General features: G+C 39.0%; 2 protein-coding genes across 3 annotated transcripts; one reads left to right on the plus strand and one right to left on the minus strand.

Moving 5' to 3' along the window:
• Positions 1-1,150: 1,150 nt before the first annotated feature.
• LOC145479527 (uncharacterized) lies at positions 1,151-6,474 on the plus strand. The gene is made up of 6 exons (XM_081457913.1): positions 1,151-1,569; positions 4,330-4,582; positions 4,709-4,729; positions 4,842-5,109; positions 5,688-5,787; positions 6,405-6,474. The coding sequence occupies exons 1-6, from the start codon at positions 1,193-1,195 to the stop codon at positions 6,418-6,420; spliced, it is 1,035 nt and encodes a 344-aa protein (XP_081314039.1). The 5' UTR covers positions 1,151-1,192; the 3' UTR covers positions 6,421-6,474.
• A 3,031-nt stretch (positions 6,475-9,505) lies between these two features.
• Positions 9,506-11,164, minus strand: LOC145479552 (uncharacterized). Of its 2 annotated transcripts, none has more exons than XM_081457947.1 (2): positions 10,752-11,164; positions 9,506-10,432 (listed from the first exon to the last, which is right to left on the minus strand). In XM_081457947.1, the coding sequence occupies exons 1-2, from the start codon at positions 10,962-10,964 to the stop codon at positions 10,391-10,393; spliced, it is 255 nt and encodes an 84-aa protein (XP_081314073.1). In that variant the 5' UTR covers positions 10,965-11,164; the 3' UTR covers positions 9,506-10,390. The 2 variants fall into 2 exon arrangements, with proteins under 2 accessions (XP_081314073.1, XP_081314071.1); XM_081457945.1 differs by lacking the exon at positions 9,506-10,432 and adding an exon at positions 10,533-10,684.
• Positions 11,165-20,528: the final 9,364 nt, after the last annotated feature.

Here is a 20,528-nt window from a genome sequence, read left to right on the forward strand (position 1 = left end):
GTGTGCAAGAAAACCCGATCATTTTCAGTGTAGTATACAATTTAGTACTTTTGAAGGAAAAAAGAAACGTTCCTTCACATAAACCAAAACGCCGACCTAAATAACATCTTTGTAAATCCTCAAAACTGAACGCGCATCTTTGGAATATTCTATTGACGGCGTTTTGCTTTTTTGAAATATTAATTATTTTTCATTTTGAAATGTCGAAGGAATTTTAGGGCTTCGGTAATAAAATATTTGAGTCAAATTCCGTTCTGTGGTGTGATGTGATATATTCTTAGCAATTTGTTCGGCCTATTTCCGGTATTCAACTAGTTCGTTACTAATTCACAAGTCACCATACGTTGGAAAATTCTGAACTAAACGCAGCGTGGTTTGCCGGGAAAAAGTATATAACCTGGCAAATTATAACAAAACCTTCGAAAAATTTCCGTCGTACTTGGAATTGAAACCCTCTAGTTCTCCATCCATCTTTTAATTTAAGCGGGGACGGGAAGCCTTGTGGAGGACGACAACACTATAAACATTGAACTGGACTTACTTGTTTTAACATGCTACTGGGACCCCCACGCAATAAGTGATCTTTCCAGATAAGCCCTTTGGTGTTGTGATTGATATGAAAAAATAAAGTTAGAAGAGCTGCCTGTCACATCCGCCTTTCACTTGTCACGCATGCCGTGATGTGACCAGACTCGCGGTGATGAACATTTTTGCTTTGTACAAGTACATTGTCTGGGTGTGTTTACCGGAGGATGCTGTTGCTAATGAGAAATTTTCTGTAAATTTGCTCATCGTGTGCTAAATTAAACACAATGATCAACCGTTAAATGAGAAAGACAAGTTTCTATTTCATTAGAGTTCCCCGCAAGCATCACGCTGGTTAAAACGTCGCATCTGATCGAAACAAATAAGTTGTATATTAGATCTGCCAACACCATGCCTATTTACGAAATAGAAAAGAGTGGCATTCATTAAGTCTATGAAACTGTACAAACCTTCCTAGAGTAAAGTTAGAAATATTGCCAGGGGAAGATTTCATTTCACTTCTGCTGTTAGTAGGAGCAAGGTTATGCATTCTCCCAAGATGATGATTTTAGACGCGATATAATTCGCCTTCATTTTATTGATCTCGTGCAGGGAAGGCCTAGTGCATCAAAATAATCTTTAGAACTTTGTTACGAAATACATAAAAATGAGTTTGATAGCTAAATCTGCCAACAGTAGATCAAAGGACGACAGGACATTTTGTTTATGTTTAAATGATCTTTTCGATTTGCTTTTGTTTCAGATGATTGAAGACGCGATTCGAAAGTTTGCCCAGGAGAATTTTAGTCATAAATATTTCCCAGTCCTCCACGGCGAAACTGATCAAATACAAACCTTGGCACTGGTGGTCAGGCAGCATAGGCCACTATGGAAAAGACCTTTTGCAAAATCGGAAATTGTAATCCTCGCAGGATTCGAGAGATATGTCGAGGATGCTGTACAGGAGACAGTTTGTGAATCCATCACATCAAATATAAGAGATGAAGAGCTGTCAATGAAACAGAAGGTTGACATGGCTGCCAGGTACCATTAGGAACACTCTAGATCAAAATAAGCTATCACAATAGCCGAGTAATAACTTGCAAAATGGTATTTTCTGTCCTCATTGGACTGATTAATGATGTAATGAAGGCTGCAACTTGTGTACAAAAACTCCAGACCAGATCCTTCCTTAAAGCTAAACACAAAAAAACTGAAACTAGTTAAGTAAGCACGTAATTAAAAAAAGATCAGATGACATCTGTATGGAGGTATGGAGAAAGGAGACTTGCAAATCTTGCGCGTGGTGGCAATGTATCATTCGATAAGTAATCCGGTCTAAGAATTTCTTTTCCCTGGGAGTTCCCTTGGGAGATATCATGTAACATGTTACAATAATTAAAAGTTGTCTAAAATATAACCTGGCAATTAATACATTTAAAGTGCACCTAACCCCAATTTTTTTTTTTTTTTCGCTAAAACAAATCTAGACTTTATTTGAAGCATTTGGGCGAAGAAATTTTTGAATTTGGTTGAATCCTCGATTTTCTATGCCCTTTCAAAGTCGCGATTAAGTGTTTCACGACCGCGTTTTAGGGAGTCTGGGGCGGCGGTACCTGATGACGTCTACCCAGGAACCAAACACAATAGCGCCTCAGTCAACTCTCTGTATTTGCTCGAGAAAATAGAACGCAAAACTAATCGTTCCGATGTATTTTGGGACTAAAACGTCCAAGTTTTGTCTCAGAATCATTTCTTTTTCGTCACTGGAGTCAGAGTTAAGTTTCGATTCGGAAGGCTCCGAAATAAACTTCGATCGAGCACGTTCGACGACTGTGAACTCACTGCTTAGAGCTTTGAGAGCAATTTACAATATTTCAAGCGACGACGGGGAAGACGTTTTTGCGGACGAGCTGCTTGTATATTAGGAATGGAAAGCTAGATACGAAGTGGAGGAGCAGGCAAACGAAAAGCAGGAAAGAAAACTCAAGGACTGCTTTGGATGGTAATTTCGTCAACTAAACATAAGATTCCCACGCGTGTTTATAGCCCGTTTACATTTGTCCTTACCGAGAATGTATTTTGTCAAGGTTCTGTTAAATCCAGTTTGTGTTTTACTTTCAGTTGAATGCTTCATGTTTATAAGAGCGACGTACGTGTTGCAGTTTTCGAGACTTGATGACCTCCAAAACATTGGCTTCGATCGATTGAAAATCGTATTGTTTGGACCTGTATTTTTGAAGCTGCGGGAAGCAAGGCGGAAGGAAACATTTCATACAATTACCGATTTCACATTGTCACACGTTTTAAGTCGTAACTCCAAATAACCAATGTAAATTGTTCTCAAAGTTTGCAGTGAAATTCGTCGGATAAGCGAAAAGGATGTGTTCCCTAAGCGGTCCGCAGATACTGTTACGCGGTCATATTTTCGACGCTATTGCACAGAATCTTTGTCGCACTGCTGATTTCCAAACCTTCGAAAAACTCTGTGAGTCTAACAATTTTGTTATCATGTAATTCTAGAGGATTAATCTTCGACTTTCATCTAAATCGAAAGAGAAATAAGTGTTGGTTAGCGGCGTACAGTTGCGATCTATTTACATATCAGTATAACGCTTCTTGATCATGACCGGATCACACAACTTTGCCGGTTATGTTATAAATATTGCGGGATTGGAAGATATAGGTTGTAGGTAGTATTTCTACAAATTTCTGGTTAGCTTTAAGCAGAAAATTTATGAAAATAGCGTTCGAAAGTCTGCGGAACAAATTCCAGTGAGAGTTCTTCAATGGTTCTCACAGATTCAGTTCGCTTGTTTTGGTTCGACAAAATCAACCATCGTTTATGTCTTTATTGCACCATTAGCCGATCATCGTCAGTAAATTGTACAGTATATCTTTCTTTAAATCTGGAATATTGCTGCAACAGCCGATAGCACCTCTGGAAGGCGTTTCTGCGCACTTTTCGAATGTGTATTGCACCATCCTGAAGGAAATGAGAGGAAATGAGATATCCAACCTTCCTGGGTAGACGTCACAAGAGCCGCTGGACCCATTCTCCTCAAACTCGGTCGTGAAACAAAATGGCGGTGTTTTGGAGCTATTTTCGAGATTTCATCGTGGCACAGAAAATCGAGGATTTAACGGAATTCAAAAAATTTTTCGCAGAACTATTTCAAATAGTAAGTAGATTCGTTCTAGCGAAAAAAAATTTTTGTGGTTAGGTGCACTTTAAAGGGGGACGAAAAATGGAGGGATATATCTCAGCCCCCTCACATTCTTTTTTTTTTTCTTTTTTTTTTCTTATAAAAATATTGTTTTTTTCCGGCCGCGGCTAAATATTCTTATTTTTCTGCCGATTTTAGGCTGAAATTATTCTTGTGAATATTCTTAGATTGTAGCGTATGACATATCTGTTTTCGAGTGCGTTTAGGGTATGGATGGTGTTTAAGTAATTTTGGAGCCGGCCTGCGGGCATTAAACCTAACATCACGCTCATAACGTCTTGCAAAAATGTTATTAACATCGAACAAACGGCTAGTGCTGATTTTTTTTTTTTTCTCGCTAGTTTTGCCGTTTAGAGCCGGAAAGGAAGAATTTTATTCGCGTTAGTTAAAGCACATAATTGTATTGTATTTGTAAATTTTTAACATAAAGAAACGTATTCTTTTTAAAAATCTCAGCCTCGGGTTTATGGTTAAAACATTCTTAAAATTTCGCAAAGGATGAGGGATTCGAGGGAGATGGTCATAAAATTGCAGCATTATAGCTCAATTGCCCATTCTTTTTTTTTCTCAAACCCAGGAACGATGAGTTTGACGTGGACGTCGCAGGATTTGCAGGAGGAACTATTAAGTTATGTGACAACCAAGGCGTCCTAACACTCGGAAAATTGAGCCAAAAATACATTGACGATCCAGATCTTCGTGGGATACTGGCAAATGCAGAGCTGGATGCCAACAAAATGAAATCTTTCGCAGAATGTGATAAATTACTTCTCATAACGTCTGTTATTTACAGCGAAAAATTTGAGCTGAAAGGGGAAAGAATGCATCAGGTAAAAACCAAATTCTATCGTTGTAAAAAAAGGAATATTTGTTGACATCACTGGAAAATAAAAATTAAAAAAAAAAATTGAAAATGGGAAGTCGTAATAAAACATGACCTGATTTCGATACTGAAGCCTTTATCAAACATGCCTCCTGTTACCTAATTGGTTATTTTTCTTTTGAGTCTAGTTTGACATTGTAATTAGCAGTAAATATACGTACAAAATAGTCTTTACTTTAAATCGCGCAGTTTTAAGTGGTTTTAAGTCACTGCAGTTCCTCAACATAAACAGAAACTCACCTCTAAGGATTTATGCTACGGATACCTATTTTCCTCCAGATGCAGCGGCCAGGAAATCACAAGCACCCTTTCTCTTCAAGTGCTGCCGCGTGGATTACAATAAAGAAACTAATCGACTGGAAATCAGCAAAGGAGAGTATGTCGGGAAAGTTGTGCGCAGAGACACATGCAGTGAGGAAGATCCTGAGTATGACAACATTCTGGTAGAAACTACAGACCAGACAGATTTACCAGGTAAATGAAACAGATATGTAATCAAATAAAACTAATATATTTACAGAAATGTTCTCTTCCAATGGTGCAAAGGAGTAGATGTTTACGTTCCATTTGGACTTATCTACATAGTTTTGCGTTCATAAGATTGTCCTCGGTCCGCTGTACAAGATGATCTATGTTTCAATGGTCATGAGATCATTATATTAATTTTCTTGGATTTCACAGTCTTCTTAGAAAGTAAGAAAAATTAACGTGAATTGATAGGAAATTAACCAAAAACAATAACAGAATGTAAAAAGGTGCTAATTCTGCAAGAAATTAAACGGAAGAAACGAGCAATTCTGTCAAAAAGGATGAAACTTGGCCTGAGGTGTATGCCAAATTTTGGCTGTCGTTTCAATGTCAAGTGACGTGGAAGGACAGTCAACAAAATCAAAATCTTGCCAAGGGATAAATAAACAGCTACTAAACGTTCCTGCATTATAGACGAAATCCTCTTTTCAGAATTCTGAAAATCCTCTGGGGAGGGGAAGGGTGGCATCCACTGTACGTCCGAGCATAAGGTACTGTAAATGTTATATTCTTTTATCAACCAGACTATTTCACAGCCAAAGATATAGACAAACTAGAGTGGTGCTGTTACCTGAGAAGACTACAGCACGGCGTAAAGCCCGCTTCAGCAAGTACCTGCACTGGGTGAGTGAGTCAAATTAGTTGAATTCAAAAACCGAGAAACTGGAAAGGAGCAAATTTAAAGCCTTTCATGCAACTATTCAGCTCCTAATCCTGTTAGCGCTCTGAACGGCAGCCAGTTTTGGCAGTCAGCTCCCTCTGTCTATGTTTATCTGTCTGTCTGTTTGTTGGTCGCAGCGTTGCCGAGCTGTTTGGGCGCTACACCTGAAAAATCTGAGAGTCGCGGTAGACACGAGTTCAACCCCTCGGCTATACCTGTAAATAGTCAAATGGTCTGCTTCCTCCAGCTCCAGTTGGGTTTTGAACTAAGTTATGTTTAATTGCTCTTCTACACTTGCCTAGCTTTGTGCTAGACACAGACGAGATAAATAAAGGATTTATTTTGGTCGGTCAGTCGCTCTGTTTGTCAATCGACCTGGACACAGTGTTATAATACACAATCTGATTCTCAATGACAAAACGAACCCATATGGTTATCTGTCAAATGTGCTTGATTAACAACTTTTCGTTTTGGCTCTCACGGCAATTGTTTCTTAGTAATCGATAATTATTAAAAGTATTCAGGGATCATTCCTTTCTGTGAAGACGATCAGTTGAACATCGACTGTTTTTTTGTATAGTTTGAAAAAGCATTGATGACTGACCAAAACGAGTTGACGCTTGACGAAGCAATGACATTGGAAGACTGTGCTTTCCTGATAAGTGTCTACCTTCCTTGTGAAAAGGATTCAACCGTGCTGGATCTGACATCTCTCTCAATAGCAAAAATTCAGGATTTTGCCATTGCCTTCAAAGTGCTGGATGGTAAGAACATATGTACAACATAGTTTCGCTTCGTAACTCCGAACATTATTTGCCTTCTTCACGATGCTGCAGGAATTCACTGCAATTATTAACTGTGCTTGTAATAAAATGAGTAAATTATCACCATTGGATTGTACCCTTTTCTTTCAAAAATAATAACATACAAACTGCTTTTCCATTCACGGTGTTCTGTTTTTGGACACTCTTGGTTCCCAACGGGGCAGAGCACCATCCATTTCAATACGTTTATAACCTAGTTTTTAGTAATCTCTTGGGATGGGTTATGAAAAATTGCAACCATGACAAGATTCACCTTTCTGCAAATGTTTCATAACCGTAGCAAGTCAAAAGAATATGATAATGACATTATTTTCTTTTGCTGGAATCGTATGGAATGTTACGAACGGAAATCACGTACTTAGCCGTATGTCCCACTAAAAGTTCTTTGCTCTATAGTTTGTTTACGGACTGCTAAATAGCCCCCCTAGCCCCCTCCCCCGCCCCCCATCTAACCCAACTTTCCGCTTCATTTTTTTAAAAAAAAAAAAAAAACAAGCAAAAAAATAAAACAAATAAATTAATAATAAACGAATAAATTGGCAGAAGGAGTTACATGTCCAACGGGGAGACTCCTCCAATGTTTTCAGATGGAACCGGAATTTCGAATGTTAATTGTTTTTTTGTGGAGGGGAAAAACCAGAAAACCCGGATATTTCTCGGAGCAAAGCGAGAACCAACAACAAACTCAACCGTGTGACGCCGGCTTTGGTCCTGGGCCATATCGTTTTGAGACGACGGCTTTCAGCACTACATCGTCCTTGCTCTCCTTCACTGTGATAATATTTAGGGACTTGAGGCAAGCTAAACTAAATAAAAGGGTTTTTTTCTGTGCGCGTGCAATATAAATCTTGGTATTTTTTGCCGCTCTCTGCAAAAGAACGATATGAAATGACCAAATTTTGTGTGACCTGGATAATGTTAGCCGAAAGAGCTACATTTCAAATTTAATGGCGCCTTACACATGCAGTTCTTAGAGATTGACTAGCTTTTGGTATTTTCAGGAAAAATTAACTGCTGCCGGGGTACTGTGAATTCTAAAGAGTTATTTGTGTTTGTTAACTGTATCCAACAGATTTATCTGATGAACAGTGGAGAGAATTGGAGATGCCTTTTGCTGCTGATCCTGAATACTAAGAAAAGGCTTTATTAAGAACTAAGCCTATTACTATTACTACTATCTCGTATTCATCTCCTTACTGTCTGCATTGTTTTCAATTCAGCTCATTAGCATACGGTTTTGCGTACAGAAGGAGCCATGTTAGATATCAATCGACTCCAAATAGTTAACGAGCTACTGAAACTTAGTACTTGATGAAATTTCTAGCTCTTTGGGTGTAATATTCAAAGAGAAATTGTCTTCCAAGGATTGCAAAATTTTTTGGGTGGCAAAAGCTCCAATGAGTCCATACTTTGAGTTAAAAAAAAAAACAACGTACAAAAAGTATTTAGTACATCGGGCTCAAATTCCTTGTCAGCGTTAATAGTGCTATGACCGTTCAATATTTAGAACTGATTTTTGTTTCAGATTTATTACCAACTATGTGCATGCGCATGCTAATGAGACAGATATTGTCAACCAGGTTCAACTATAACTGTACTAATTCAATTTGTTAAATTTCAATTTGTTAGAGTATACTGTTGTTTTTCTCAAGGCGTTAGTTCACTTTGTTTCCAAATCATTAATGTAATTGTAAAGAAAGTTTGTTATGAAAGTGAAAAAAGAAAAAGCAAATGTTTTACCAAGTCTGGAACTATATTGTTTTTTTTGTTATTGTTGTTGTTGTTTGTGGTATTTGTTAGTGGACATGTTGATAAGTAAGGCCGAGTTATGCAACTTATGGATTGTAATGCAGGTTAAAATTTAACGGAACGAGAAACCCATAAAAATATGCAACCTCACAATACCCGAAACTCTAATGCTCTCCTGCTACTGTTTTTCCTATTTTTCGTGCTTGCTCGATCAATATAATTGAACAATAAATCCATCACTGAATCGGTCCACCCATCGATCAACCAAGCAAGCAAGCAAGCAACCGGCCATCCAGCGAGCCAAACAGGCAGCCACACCTGCCTCCCTAACCAATCATAAAGATATGAGAAATATATTCACTTACAATCAAGATTAGTCAAGCAATATACCGCTATACATATCTATAGACTCAGATCGGCGAAATAAACCACGAGGGGATGTTGAGAGAACGTGAGAAAACTGTGAGAACGCCAGAAAAGCTTGCAAGTTACGAGCCGCTAGGCGAGTGATTCACAAACTTTTCTCGTGTTCTCCCAACATCCCAAGTGGGTTTATTGCGTCGATAAACACACAGAAATCTAAGCGGCCTACCGCTTTTATGACTGATATTACTGTGGAAAATGTAAGTTAAAGAGCCCGAGGAAAAGTAATTGTACTTTTGTGATCAAGTTACTTATTTTCAGGAGAATCATGAGATGGCGTGGGCAAACCAATAGCGGGTAAAAGAATTGAAGCAACGAATCAGCTCCTTCAGAAAAATCCACAGAAAAAGCGACCAAAACTTTTAGCGCTATAAACGTTTTAAGAAGGGAAGGGAAAAGGCCTATCAGTGAAAGGTCCTCAACCGATACGAAATTGGAAATACCAGATTATAATCCACGTTCGTACGTTTTCGGTATCCACGCCATCTCTTTGGAACTCTTTTCCAAAGGATATACTATTATGTGAGACTTAAGAGCATGTCCACCAGAGGACCAGGCAGAGGTGATACATGCCATCTCACCGATTTCAGTGAAACTTGGCCAGATTGAAGGGCATACCCAATAACTCAAAAAGCCAAAACGGTTTCAAAATTGCAATTTTCCGGGGGGAGTTAAACCACCCCCCTACTTTTTTCACATAAATTTCTTTAAGTACTACAGTAAATGAGGGTAAAAGTAGGGGGCTCTTAAACCTGAGCAATTCATCCAATTCAATTGTGGCTATACATGAGTGTAGATTAGTCCTACATGAGTTATGTACGGGAGTTTCATGTAATTTGATTGATTACCTGTCAATCAATGTAAGCTAATAACTACCCATGTAAAATGGCATAGCAAAGTATGGTGATTTTGAGGCCAAATATCTCCTGTGGCCAAGTCCCTCCCAAAGAGATATCTATACCACGGTTCAGTTCCACCTTTGGTCTGTACGAATTATCAAAAAAATTTTTGGGACCTGCCATTTTTTGTCCGCAGATCGACCTCAAACCCTGCACATCTTGCACAAGATTTTAGTTTAATGACTGACATCGTAAAAGTTCCTGCATAAACCGCACCCGTAGATTAGCCATAACCCCAAGATGGAAGCTCAAATATTGAAAAGCAACGTAAAGACAATAAAGTTCGAAGTTCCAGTGAAGTTCTAATTGGTATAAAAACAAAGACAACCAAGTGCGGTTTCAGAACACTGATACAGCGGCTGTTGCGAGCCTTCAAATGCATTTAAAAGTCGTTAGATAACAAATTTTCACTTGTTATACCTTCTCGTCTTCCTAATTCACTCTTCCTAAACTTGAGATTTTCTCTTGATAACATTATCGCTTCGCCGGAACACTCCATGACATTAAACTTCGTACACCATATCGAAACGATACGAATTAGTGCTTAGTAGCCAAGCTTTGAAATGTGGAGAGGAGTCTGGGCATCACAACACACAAGAAGACACCTCTTTACTTTCGAGGGATACTACGTACCATCAAGATCTTTGATCGACTACAGCAGGAGAAAAACTTCACACAGACGAGTAGTTGGATAATCCAATGGATAAATGTTGCTGTAAAAGTGATAGCAGTCGCAGCTAAACTAGAAGAACTAATAATGATAATTATTTACAATGCTAATAATTTTATCAAAAAGGATCAACAGTGCATTATAATCCTCAAATACTAAATATTTTAACGCTAATTGGGCATATACTCATCTCTTCTGCATTTAATGAGCTGTGTAACCAAAGGCATGTCTTCCTCATCTGCCTCTTCAAAACTCTCCTTTCAAAAATCGACTCGAAAATCTCTTGGAACCGTATCTACGTATAAAATACTCTTGTGTTACCATAACAAACTAATAGATAACTGAGTACACATGTGTAATACCTCACTTGATGGTTCTTCCGGTGGTAACAAGAATCGCACGTGCGCTTGTGGATCAACAATGGTGCTGTCAGCCTTCTCCATGGGTAGGTCTGCTGAACTTTGTTCCTCTCTCTGCTCCTGGGGCGGTGAAGCATTTGCTACGAATTTCATGGTAGCTTGATGTTTCCCACGACAAATTCTAGAAATACCTGTGTTCATGGAATATGACATCATTTATTTGTAAGGCCAGATTTTCTCCGCTTTCTCGAACACCGACTGGTAATCGAGCTTATAATTCTTGAAAACAAATCAAGGTAGGAATTCGTACTTTAGCTGGATTCGAAGATAAAGAGACAAAGCAGTTTACCTGCTCCAACGGGGACAACAACATTCCATTTATTCTTGATTTCCTTTGACATTCGCAGGTTAACACTCCTCTCCCTCTTACCCTTACGATTTCCATGGAGTGGATGCTGACATTTTATCGAGGCCTTGAACTTGACGCCTAACTGATCCCGGTGTTTTGGACAAATTGTGAAGTCACGGCCGCCTTCATCAAACAACCCCACGCGTGCAAGAATTAGTTCTTTCTCAGAAGAGACGCTTGTTTGGGATACGGAGATTTGTCGAAGATGAGCACTTATATCTCTAGCAAGAGCTCAGAGGAAGAAGCTCGTTTCCTTGGGATGAAATATCGCAGTGAGAGTCACAGTGCGAGGCAAAGGAACAGGAAAAATTAGACATTGTTTTCACAACGTAAAGGTCACGAAGAAAATGACTTTGTTGTGCCAAGGTCCCACTTACAATCGCAGACAAAGTTGTTTACTTTTCAGTGTAGACGTAATTATTTGGCGCACGAAACATCACAGTTCATGTTTCGCTGAAGTTTTTAAACAATAAGTTCAAGAACAATTTCACAAAAATATATTTAATAATAGTCGTTAAGAAATGCTGTTAAAAAGAAAAAGGAAAGGTACTTTGAAATAAACAAGGCGAGGAAGTGTTTTATTTAAGCTGAAAATGGACAGTAACTATGAATGTCCGTAATTTTCTGTCTCGGCTTATTGGAGTAATGGTTTTCTGAATTTTTTCAGGGAATGTCGGGTTAATTTCTTTTTTCCAAGTTCAGGGTCATCAAATTGTTTTTGAACTTACTATTCAAAAACCTCGGTGAAACATGAACTGGGATATTTCGTGACGCCACATAATTATCTTTGCGCCAAAAAGTAAACAAAGCAAGAAACCTCGGCGCATCAGTGAAAATGTTTACAGTAGGAATAGTAATTTATTTCCCCCTTTCAATCAATTTGTTTTGCCCGTCAGAAACGCAAATGTTTTGGGGAAATGCTACTATTTTTTTTCGTTTTATGCCGTGATGTTCTCAAGTCTCTCAGTGAACGTGCAAACGATATAACGCACGTGAAAATTATCGCTCGGCTCATACACGTTGTGTATCCGTAATAACACTGTGCGGTATTGAAAAATAATTTTTTCCTTGGGTAAGTCGGCCTTAATGTATATTTTTCTTTAATTATTATTTCCAGTGGATTTTAGAGGGGGTCGGTAAGGGGGGTAAGTAGGGGGTCAGTGTTTTGTCGTAGCCCCTCTATTACGGGTTGTGATGCCCAGACTCCTCTCCACATTTCAAAGCTTGGCTACTAAGCACTAATTCGTATCGTTTCGATATGGTGTACGAAGTTTAATGTCATGGAGTGTTCCGGCGAAGCGATAATGTTATCAAGAGAAAATCTCAAGTTTAGGAAGAGTGAATTAGGAAGACGAGAAGGTATAACAAGTGAAAATTTGTTATCTAAAGACTTTTAAATGCATTTGAAGGCTCGCAACAGCCGCTGTATCAGTGTTCTGAAACCGCACTTGGTTGTCTTTGTTTTTATACCAATTAGAACTTCACTGGAACTTCAAACTTTATTGTCTTTACGTTGCTTTTCAATATTTGAGCTTCCATCTTGGGGTTATGGCTAATCTACGGGTGCGGTTTATGCAGGAACTTTTACGATGTCAGTCATTAAACTAAAATCTTGTGCAAGATGTGCAGGGTTTGAGGTCGATCTGCGGACAAAAAATGGCAGGTCCCAAAAATTTTTTTGATAATTCGTACAGACCAAAGGTGGAACTGAACCGTGGTATAGATATCTCTTTGGGAGGGACTTGGCCACAGGAGATATTTGGCCTCAAAATCACCATACTTTGCTATGCCATTTTACATGGGTAGTTATTAGCTTACATTGATTGACAGGTAATCAATCAAATTACATGAAACTCCCGTACATAACTCATGTAGGACTAATCTACACTCATGTATAGCCACAATTGAATTGGATGAATTGCTCAGGTTTAAGAGCCCCCTACTTTTACCCTCATTTACTGTAGTACTTAAAGAAATTTATGTGAAAAAAGTAGGGGGGTGGTGTAACTCCCCCCGGAAAATTGCAATTTTGAAACCGTTTTGGCTTTTTAAGTTATTGGGTATGCCCTTCAATCTGGCCAAGTTTCACTGAAATCGGTGAGATGGCATGTATCACCTCTGCCTGGTCCTCTGGTGGACATGCTCTTAAGATTGTTTTAAAAAACAGTCGAAAAGGTATCTTTTTCGACAGGTGTATGCCAATCTTTTTTAGTTATTTTAAACAGTATTTCAATACTTTGATTACGAACTTTTAATTTTTATACCAGTGATGAACTTGTAAATTTTGTCTTATTTTTTTTAAAATAAATTATTATTATTATCATCACCACCACCACCACCATCATCATCATCATCATCATCATCATCATTATTATTATTATTATTATTATTATTATTATTAAATAGTTTTTAAATTTATTCCAAATACTTTTACAGAGAAATGCAGGAGTTCGTGGCGCCGGAATCAGTCATGGTGAAAGAAAAAACACTGTACGAGAACTTTTTGCAAGTAGTGCGAACTTCAAATACTTGGCGATTAGATTTAACGAGAACTTGCAATAGTTTTGCAAATTGAATAATGGTTTTCAGAAACGTTGTTAATGGAATTTATTCCGAATTTATTTACTCCCATGTATGTTGAAGAATTTGAATTGGGTATTCTTCTGTATTTTGCTAAATGCAAACCATTGCGAGCTCGAATGGCTGAATTAAATCTACTCGAAAGAATCCTTTCCTGCATCTAGGAGTTCTCGTTACACGTTCATGGTTTATCACTGTTTTGACTAGAAACAAAGGCGCTAATATGAATACATCTGTTCCTTCTTGTCTCGTCCTGTCCTGTCCTTTTTCTAGGCGGTTCTATAGAGAAGTGACAAGCACCCAATCGACCCCCTTTTAATCCTCGCCTGCTTCTTGTTGATAGTTTTTAGTGCCTAAAGATGTCTTCTGCCCTTTACCTTTTCAATTTGAAGTCGAAAATCTTCATTCAGTCATATGCATCCGATCAAGCATTTATTTATATATATGTTTTTTTTCTTTTATTTGAAAGCTGTCAGTTAATTAAGGTCTACCAAGATTGCCAACCTGGCAGTAAGTCAGAGAAAAGTTAACATGATTAGCTACTTTGATTAGCGTGACAGTAGACAAGTTCAGTATTTTGCTTCACTATAAGTCTAAACGAAACACATTTCCTATTTTTTTTTAAACTGACATTCTTTTACGCAATGAAAAAGTTGCTCGGTACAAATGGGTATTCACTACTAAGTGATGGCTTCAAAAGGTTTTTACTTGTAATTACTCCAGTTTAAAAACTATTTTTGTGGTTATGGTAGAAAAATATTTTAATATAAAAAAGGTTTTCAAATAAGCAGTCAGATGGCAAATATTTCAGAGAGCTCCCTCGCTATCCGCGACGTTTGGTACATCCGCATCTTTTTCTTGCACACCGCGGCCTGCAATAAGTGCCCCTCAGTTCACAGGTTTTGGCACTGGGGGAGCAACTCAGAGAACAGCCACCTCTGAACAAGAGCTCCTGCAGAAGGTTCCCCAGCAGTTCATGGCACAGTTCCCTCCTGGATAAGACAGTAGGCACGGTTTTGCAGTGCAGATCACAGGCTTGCAGTTCCCACGAATACAAGTCATCGTGCACTTTTCCTCTGCGTAACATCTTAACTGACATTTTCCTTAAAAATTAAAGTATTGAAAGTGAGGCTGTCATAAGATTTAAGGATACAAAAGTAACTTATCCATGTAGACGGATGACTGACGTTCAAGAACTGATGTATGTCTAGGTACGCCTCAACTTGTGTACATTCACATTCTCTATCCCGTCTCGACAAACTTTCGTATCATTAAACGGGCAGTCGACACATTCAATTGTTGCTTGCGGATGGAGCAAGTCCATTTCTGGGCGTTAAAGCGAGGATTTGAGCTAAGTAGGAGTTGGAATGACGTCGGCCAGCAAATAAGGCCTTTGAAAACATGACAACCTTTCCAGGTCTTTTACCGACGATCCTGGTTCTCTCTTCTGAACACCGCGGTGGAAAATCAAAGACATGAATAAGACAACAAAGAATAGTGGATGTTTCAAAAGATAGGTGCAAGCTTTCTTTGATCTATAAAATGATTTCTTCACCTGACTCCTAAACGCGAGTTTCTGTTTTTACTTTTGCACGATTTAAAAGATCATTTAACAAGACCTGGTGTACTTTCTGCCCTTAAACCGATTAAGTGTAACCATGTTTCTGCCACCGTATTCTTCGTTTAAAAGCACAAAGGACTTTTATTTCCTTTTTGCCTTGTACTATAACGTACTATGTAAGGTACCGAAAAACGTGTGACAAGTATCTTTAAATAAAAGTTCCCCTTTTCCCAAAAACATTTGAAAGTAAAAACTGAAATGATGAAAAATTATTTAAAAAAGAAGCCTCCTTTACCTTTATTGCAGTTTTGCACACAGGAAGTGTCATTGGGACGTCTCGGACATGTGAGCCTGCAACCACCTTGTGGTCTAGCGCACTTCTAAAAGGGATTGGATGGATTACGCGGAGTAGTTGGCTGAGGATTTGTTGGTGGTACTGTGGTAAGTGCCGTGCTGGGTGGTCTGATAGTTTTGCACGGTCCAACTGTACATCTCAAGTTGCAGGTTGTCGAGTTTGAGGGACACTTTAAAGTGCATCTTCCACCCCTGCAACTTGCTTTACAGTGCTCCCCTTTGCAGTCCATTTCGCACCCTCCACGAGTGCACGACAAATCGCATATTTTCGCGGTACACAGAATGGGCTTCCAGCTTCCTCCAGCACATGTCATATCACATCTGTCAGACGAATGGCAGCTTAAGGGGCAACTACCACCGGTGCAAATCTGCTCGCACTGATTGTAGTTGGAGCTTCTTGGACAGGTTAATTTGCAGCCACCCTGTACACATCTTTGAATGTGCGGACCAAGCGGTAGGGTGGGCTGAATTGTAAGTGTTTTTGGTTTGATAGTTTTGCAGGGCCCACCTGTGCATCTAAGAACACAGGTTTTCGCGTTTGGAGGACATTTCAGCGTGCATCTTCCACCCGTACAACTGAACTTACAGTGTTCTCCTCTTCAGTCCATCTCGCATCCTCCACCAGCACACGACAAATCACAGGTTTTCGAAGTACACAGAATGGGCTTGCAATTCCTTCTGGTGCACATGATGTTACACATATCGGTCGAATGGCAAGTCGCGGGACAGTTACCACCAGTACAAGTGGCTTTACAAAGTTCTCCTCTGCAGTTTATCGCGCAGCCTCCACCAGTGCAGGACAAACCGCAGGTTGTTGAGTCACACATAATAGGTTTGCAGTTTCCTCCGGTGCAACTCATGTCACATATGCCAGATGCATGACAGGTTAAAGGACATCTACCACCAAGGCAAACCTGATTGCATCGATAGTAGTAGGAGCTTCTTGGACATGTACAACCAGCAACTGGATAGCATGTCTGAGAGTGAAAAGTGAGGGCTGTAGTTTCTGTAGATGGTGTTGGTCGAACAGTATTGCACGGTCCAACGGTACATCTCAGGTTGCATGTTTTTGCGTTTGCGGAGCACTTAAGAATACATCTACCACCAGTACAACTCGCTTTGCAATGCTCTCCTTTGCGGTCCATTTCACAACCTCCAATAGTGCACGACAAATCGCACGTCCTTGTGGTGCACAGAATAGGCTTGCAACTTCCCCCTGTGCAGGAGAAGTGGCACTTTTGGGCGGCATGACATATCAGGTTGCAGTTTCCTCTGGTACAAATCTGCTTGCATGAATTATATAAAGGGCTCCTTGGGCAGGTTAATTTACATTCACGCGCAACACACCTTTGCGTCTGTAAAGAAACTGTTGGTTGGAAGTTGCACGAGACAACAACAAGGAGCATCGCAGAAAACCTACCGGGAGTGTTCCAACTCATCCTTGACCTCAATTTTAAATCTAAAATAAATAAAAATTTTTACAAAATGCAAATTGAGGAACGAAAAGAAAGATTGATTGATAAAGACTCGTTATAAATGAAATATCAAGACCAGTTCTTCGTGTCTGTCTTCAAAGGAGGCCTTTTTAGCGCTTTTTCACTAAAATAAAAGGGTAGTCGCGTTCAACTGCTACTAACGCTACCTACAGAGAAATGGAAATTACAACTAACTCCCTATGAAGTGGATATTCTCATCAATTAAAATGATATAAATAGCAACTCCATAATAACCATTTATACCACAAAAGATAAAAGTTTTAATGATGAGCCATGCAAATTCTTAAAGAATTTCAATTACCTAATTAGGAAAAAAAAGACAGTAGAAAGGGAAACGGACATCAAATGTGAATACTCCAGTCGCACTACTCTATTACATCCTTACAAGTCACAATTTTCAATTCTCACTGTTCTTATAAAAGCAGAAAAAACCTAGTGGCTTTTTCTTTTTTCATTGTTAATTATCACATTTTAAATTTTGCGCCCTAAGTTTTCACGCGCCTAGCCCGCACGAAAGACATTTGCAAAATTACAAGAGGGAGTGGTAACCGACAGTAGGGTCGGGACGCCCGGCATACCGGCTGTCATTCAGATAAATCTTCCTCCCACTGGATCAGTTGGTAACTTCTACACGTGTTATATATATAATAGCAACGTTGACTGACCCGAGAATACGTATTTTAGCGACTTGCCTAAATTTAAAACAACAAATTAAAGATACTAATGCAAAATCAAAATCCTGAGGCTTAGTGGTTATACTCGCGTAAGCTTAAATTGAAACAGTCTTATCAAAAAAAAAGTATATCGATATCACGATTATATTCAACGTGGTCATGTGATATTAAGTTTTTGGTTTGTTTCTTCACCCGTCGTGAGAAAATTATTGGATAAGTTGTTCTCGCCAGATGAATATCAATAGGTATATGAAGTAATCAAAGATGATTATACCTGTCCTAATGATTTTTTTTATCAATGGCCGGTGGACGAGGCAAATAATTGGTTTTCCAAAGAAAAACTTCTCTGACGAAAGCCCAGCATTTAAATATTTTGTTTTGTCTAGCAAACTGAGCATTAGAAAGCACAATTGAAAAATAGAAGTACCTTATTTTACACTGCTTGCTTCATTCACTACCTTTTTTAACAGTTGTTTTTACAGCCACGAGTGTGTTAGCCTTAGGTGGCGGTAACTGAGAAATGTGAAAACTCAGTTGACTTTCCTCGGGCAGAAAGTTTTATAATTCCTCTATGCTTAACCTCGAACCCTTATATGAACTTTTACGGCCCCCATTGGCCGTTCCTTGAAGTGGGATATGGAGTTTCTAGATCGGGCCCTGATAAAACATGAAGTACTTTATATCAAAGTCAACGACAGTCAGTCTGAATACTTGAAAAAAGTTCAGCTTGTCACGAAAATTATTAATTAGCAGAAAATCAGGGCAAGAAGATCAGATTCGCACCTAGCTGATGTTGAACACACTTTGTTTAGTTTAAATCAATTATCGTCACTTATTTCCTGTCCAATTGCAAGGCCGCAAAAAGAAGAAAAACAAACAGATATCGATCTCCCTGGATAAAAGTGTAAGTGCAATACTCTGAATATTTATTTAAAGCGTGTTTTATCCGAAGGCGTTGTTTTATCGCATTGCATTCTCTTGTCTTTCGATCCAGGATGAAAATTGATTATGGAACTGATAATTCTGCTACTTTTTGTAAAATCCTTTTATAAGCAATTCCATCGGATTTTTAGTCTCTCTTATTGACACAGAGCCAGCCGTTTTCATGTCAATATAGTACATGTGAAATGGATTACAATTTTGATTGCGGCTGACATTGCCATGTGCAAGCGAGGGAATATTGAAATACTTCCGAGCAACTTGAATCACGTTGCACTAATAGTAAAATCCAAGTATTGACATCTTGTAGACGAGATACTGACTGTATTGGTCAAAGATGCATGGTTCAGCCAATCTAGGTAGATACAACTGTTTTGCGACTTTTGTTCTGAACAAACTTTGCCGGCTGGAGGACCCTGGAGTCAATATAGGAGTGTCCACAATAGGGTTCTCAAATCCCACTTTCCCGCCCATTTTTCACTGTTAATCCCGCCATCCCACCCTTTTTTGTCTGGAAATCCCGATCCCGCCTACTTTTCAAAGACGTTTCTGCGTTAATTATTAATTTTTTAAATTAATAATTAATTTGATTATTAACACAGAAACTTTGTAAAAATAGATATCGCATAAAAGATCACAAAAAGATTCAATAGATAGCAGATAAGTAAGCACAAATGATTATAACGTTTCTTTCTGTAAACTGTTTACTGTTTTGTTTTCTTTTGTCTACGTATCAGTGACAGAAAATGACTTTTCATTACCATATTCAAGGATGGCCCGTAAACACACCTGACGGTTTCTTTCAAAGCTTTCAGCATCTTCACTTTCCTTGAAATCTGGTTTCAGAACTTTTCTTTCCGAATGAAGGTATTCCCGCTCGCACATGTATGGCGACGCAATTTATAATGTCTCATACTTCGTTCGGTAAATCACTATCACCGCCATCCAATGTGGCCATCCTGGCTAAGACAAGCGCTCTAGAAAAGGTTGAAAGACTAGAGAAACTAGAAAGGACCGGGGGGCGGGGGAGGAGGTCAAGATTACATTTGCAAGCGTCGAAGATGTGGGAAATGGGTAGATGTCATTGATGTTAGAGGATCGCAATAGGACTCAAGACTTCATACAGTCTCATGATACTAACTTAGTCAAGCGATAATGGATGCGTTTGACCTAACCTGACAGGGTACAGAGCCGTTGCTACTCATTACTTGAAACCTGACACAGCTGTACGCACAAAAGGTTCATTTCTGCCCAACTTGCGGCTTTTGCGCTGGTCAATTTATGAGGTCACGTAAGAATTGAAATCCCGCATCCCGCTCTGTTCCCCCTGCGAATCCCGCATCCCAACCCTATATAAACACGAAATCCCGCTCCCACTCGTAATTGTAATTCCCGCTTCCTGCCCCCCCTGTTTTCAGCTCAAATCCCGAATATCACGGCGAAAAAAAGCCAAATCCCGCATCCCGCCAAACCTATTGGGGACCCTCATATAGCGCTGTTCATGATCATGGTATTTAGTGAAAAGAGTGAAACCTGAACAATCTACTATTTCAGTGATAATGATTGAGTTTTTTGATCGAGTTGAAAGCACGTGAAGTAGTCAATATGGAACTCTGCGGTAATGGTCTTATATTCACTTATTTCCTGTGACAATTAAAAGAGTTGGAAAGATCTCATAAAGATTTTGGCTAAGATTTTCTCTTAAAAAAACCAAAGCCAAAAAAGGTGTTTGTAACTTTATTTGGCATGGGTATTGTTTAACGTCCC

The sequence above is a fragment of the Orbicella franksi genome, chromosome 2 (genome assembly GCF_964199315.1).
Source record: "Orbicella franksi chromosome 2, jaOrbFran1.1, whole genome shotgun sequence".
NCBI lineage: Eukaryota > Metazoa > Cnidaria > Anthozoa > Scleractinia > Merulinidae > Orbicella > Orbicella franksi.

Coding starts and splice junctions, on each gene's coding strand:
- LOC145479527 (XM_081457913.1), top strand. CDS start 1,193: ATGAGTTTGATAGCTAAATCTGCCAACAGTAGATCAAAGGACGACAGG. Junction 1,570..4,329: donor AAGGTTGACATGGCTGCCAG/GTACCATTAGGA, acceptor TCTCAAACCCAG/GAACGATGAGTTTGACGTGG. Junction 5,110..5,687: donor AGACCAGACAGATTTACCAG/GTAAATGAAACA, acceptor TTTATCAACCAG/ACTATTTCACAGCCAAAGAT.
- LOC145479552 (XM_081457945.1), bottom strand. CDS start 10,964: ATGATGTCATATTCCATGAACACAGGTATTTCTAGAATTTGTCGTGGG. Junction 10,685..10,751: donor CGGAAGAACCATCAAGTGAG/GTATTACACATG, acceptor TTTTATACGTAG/ATACGGTTCCAAGAGATTTT.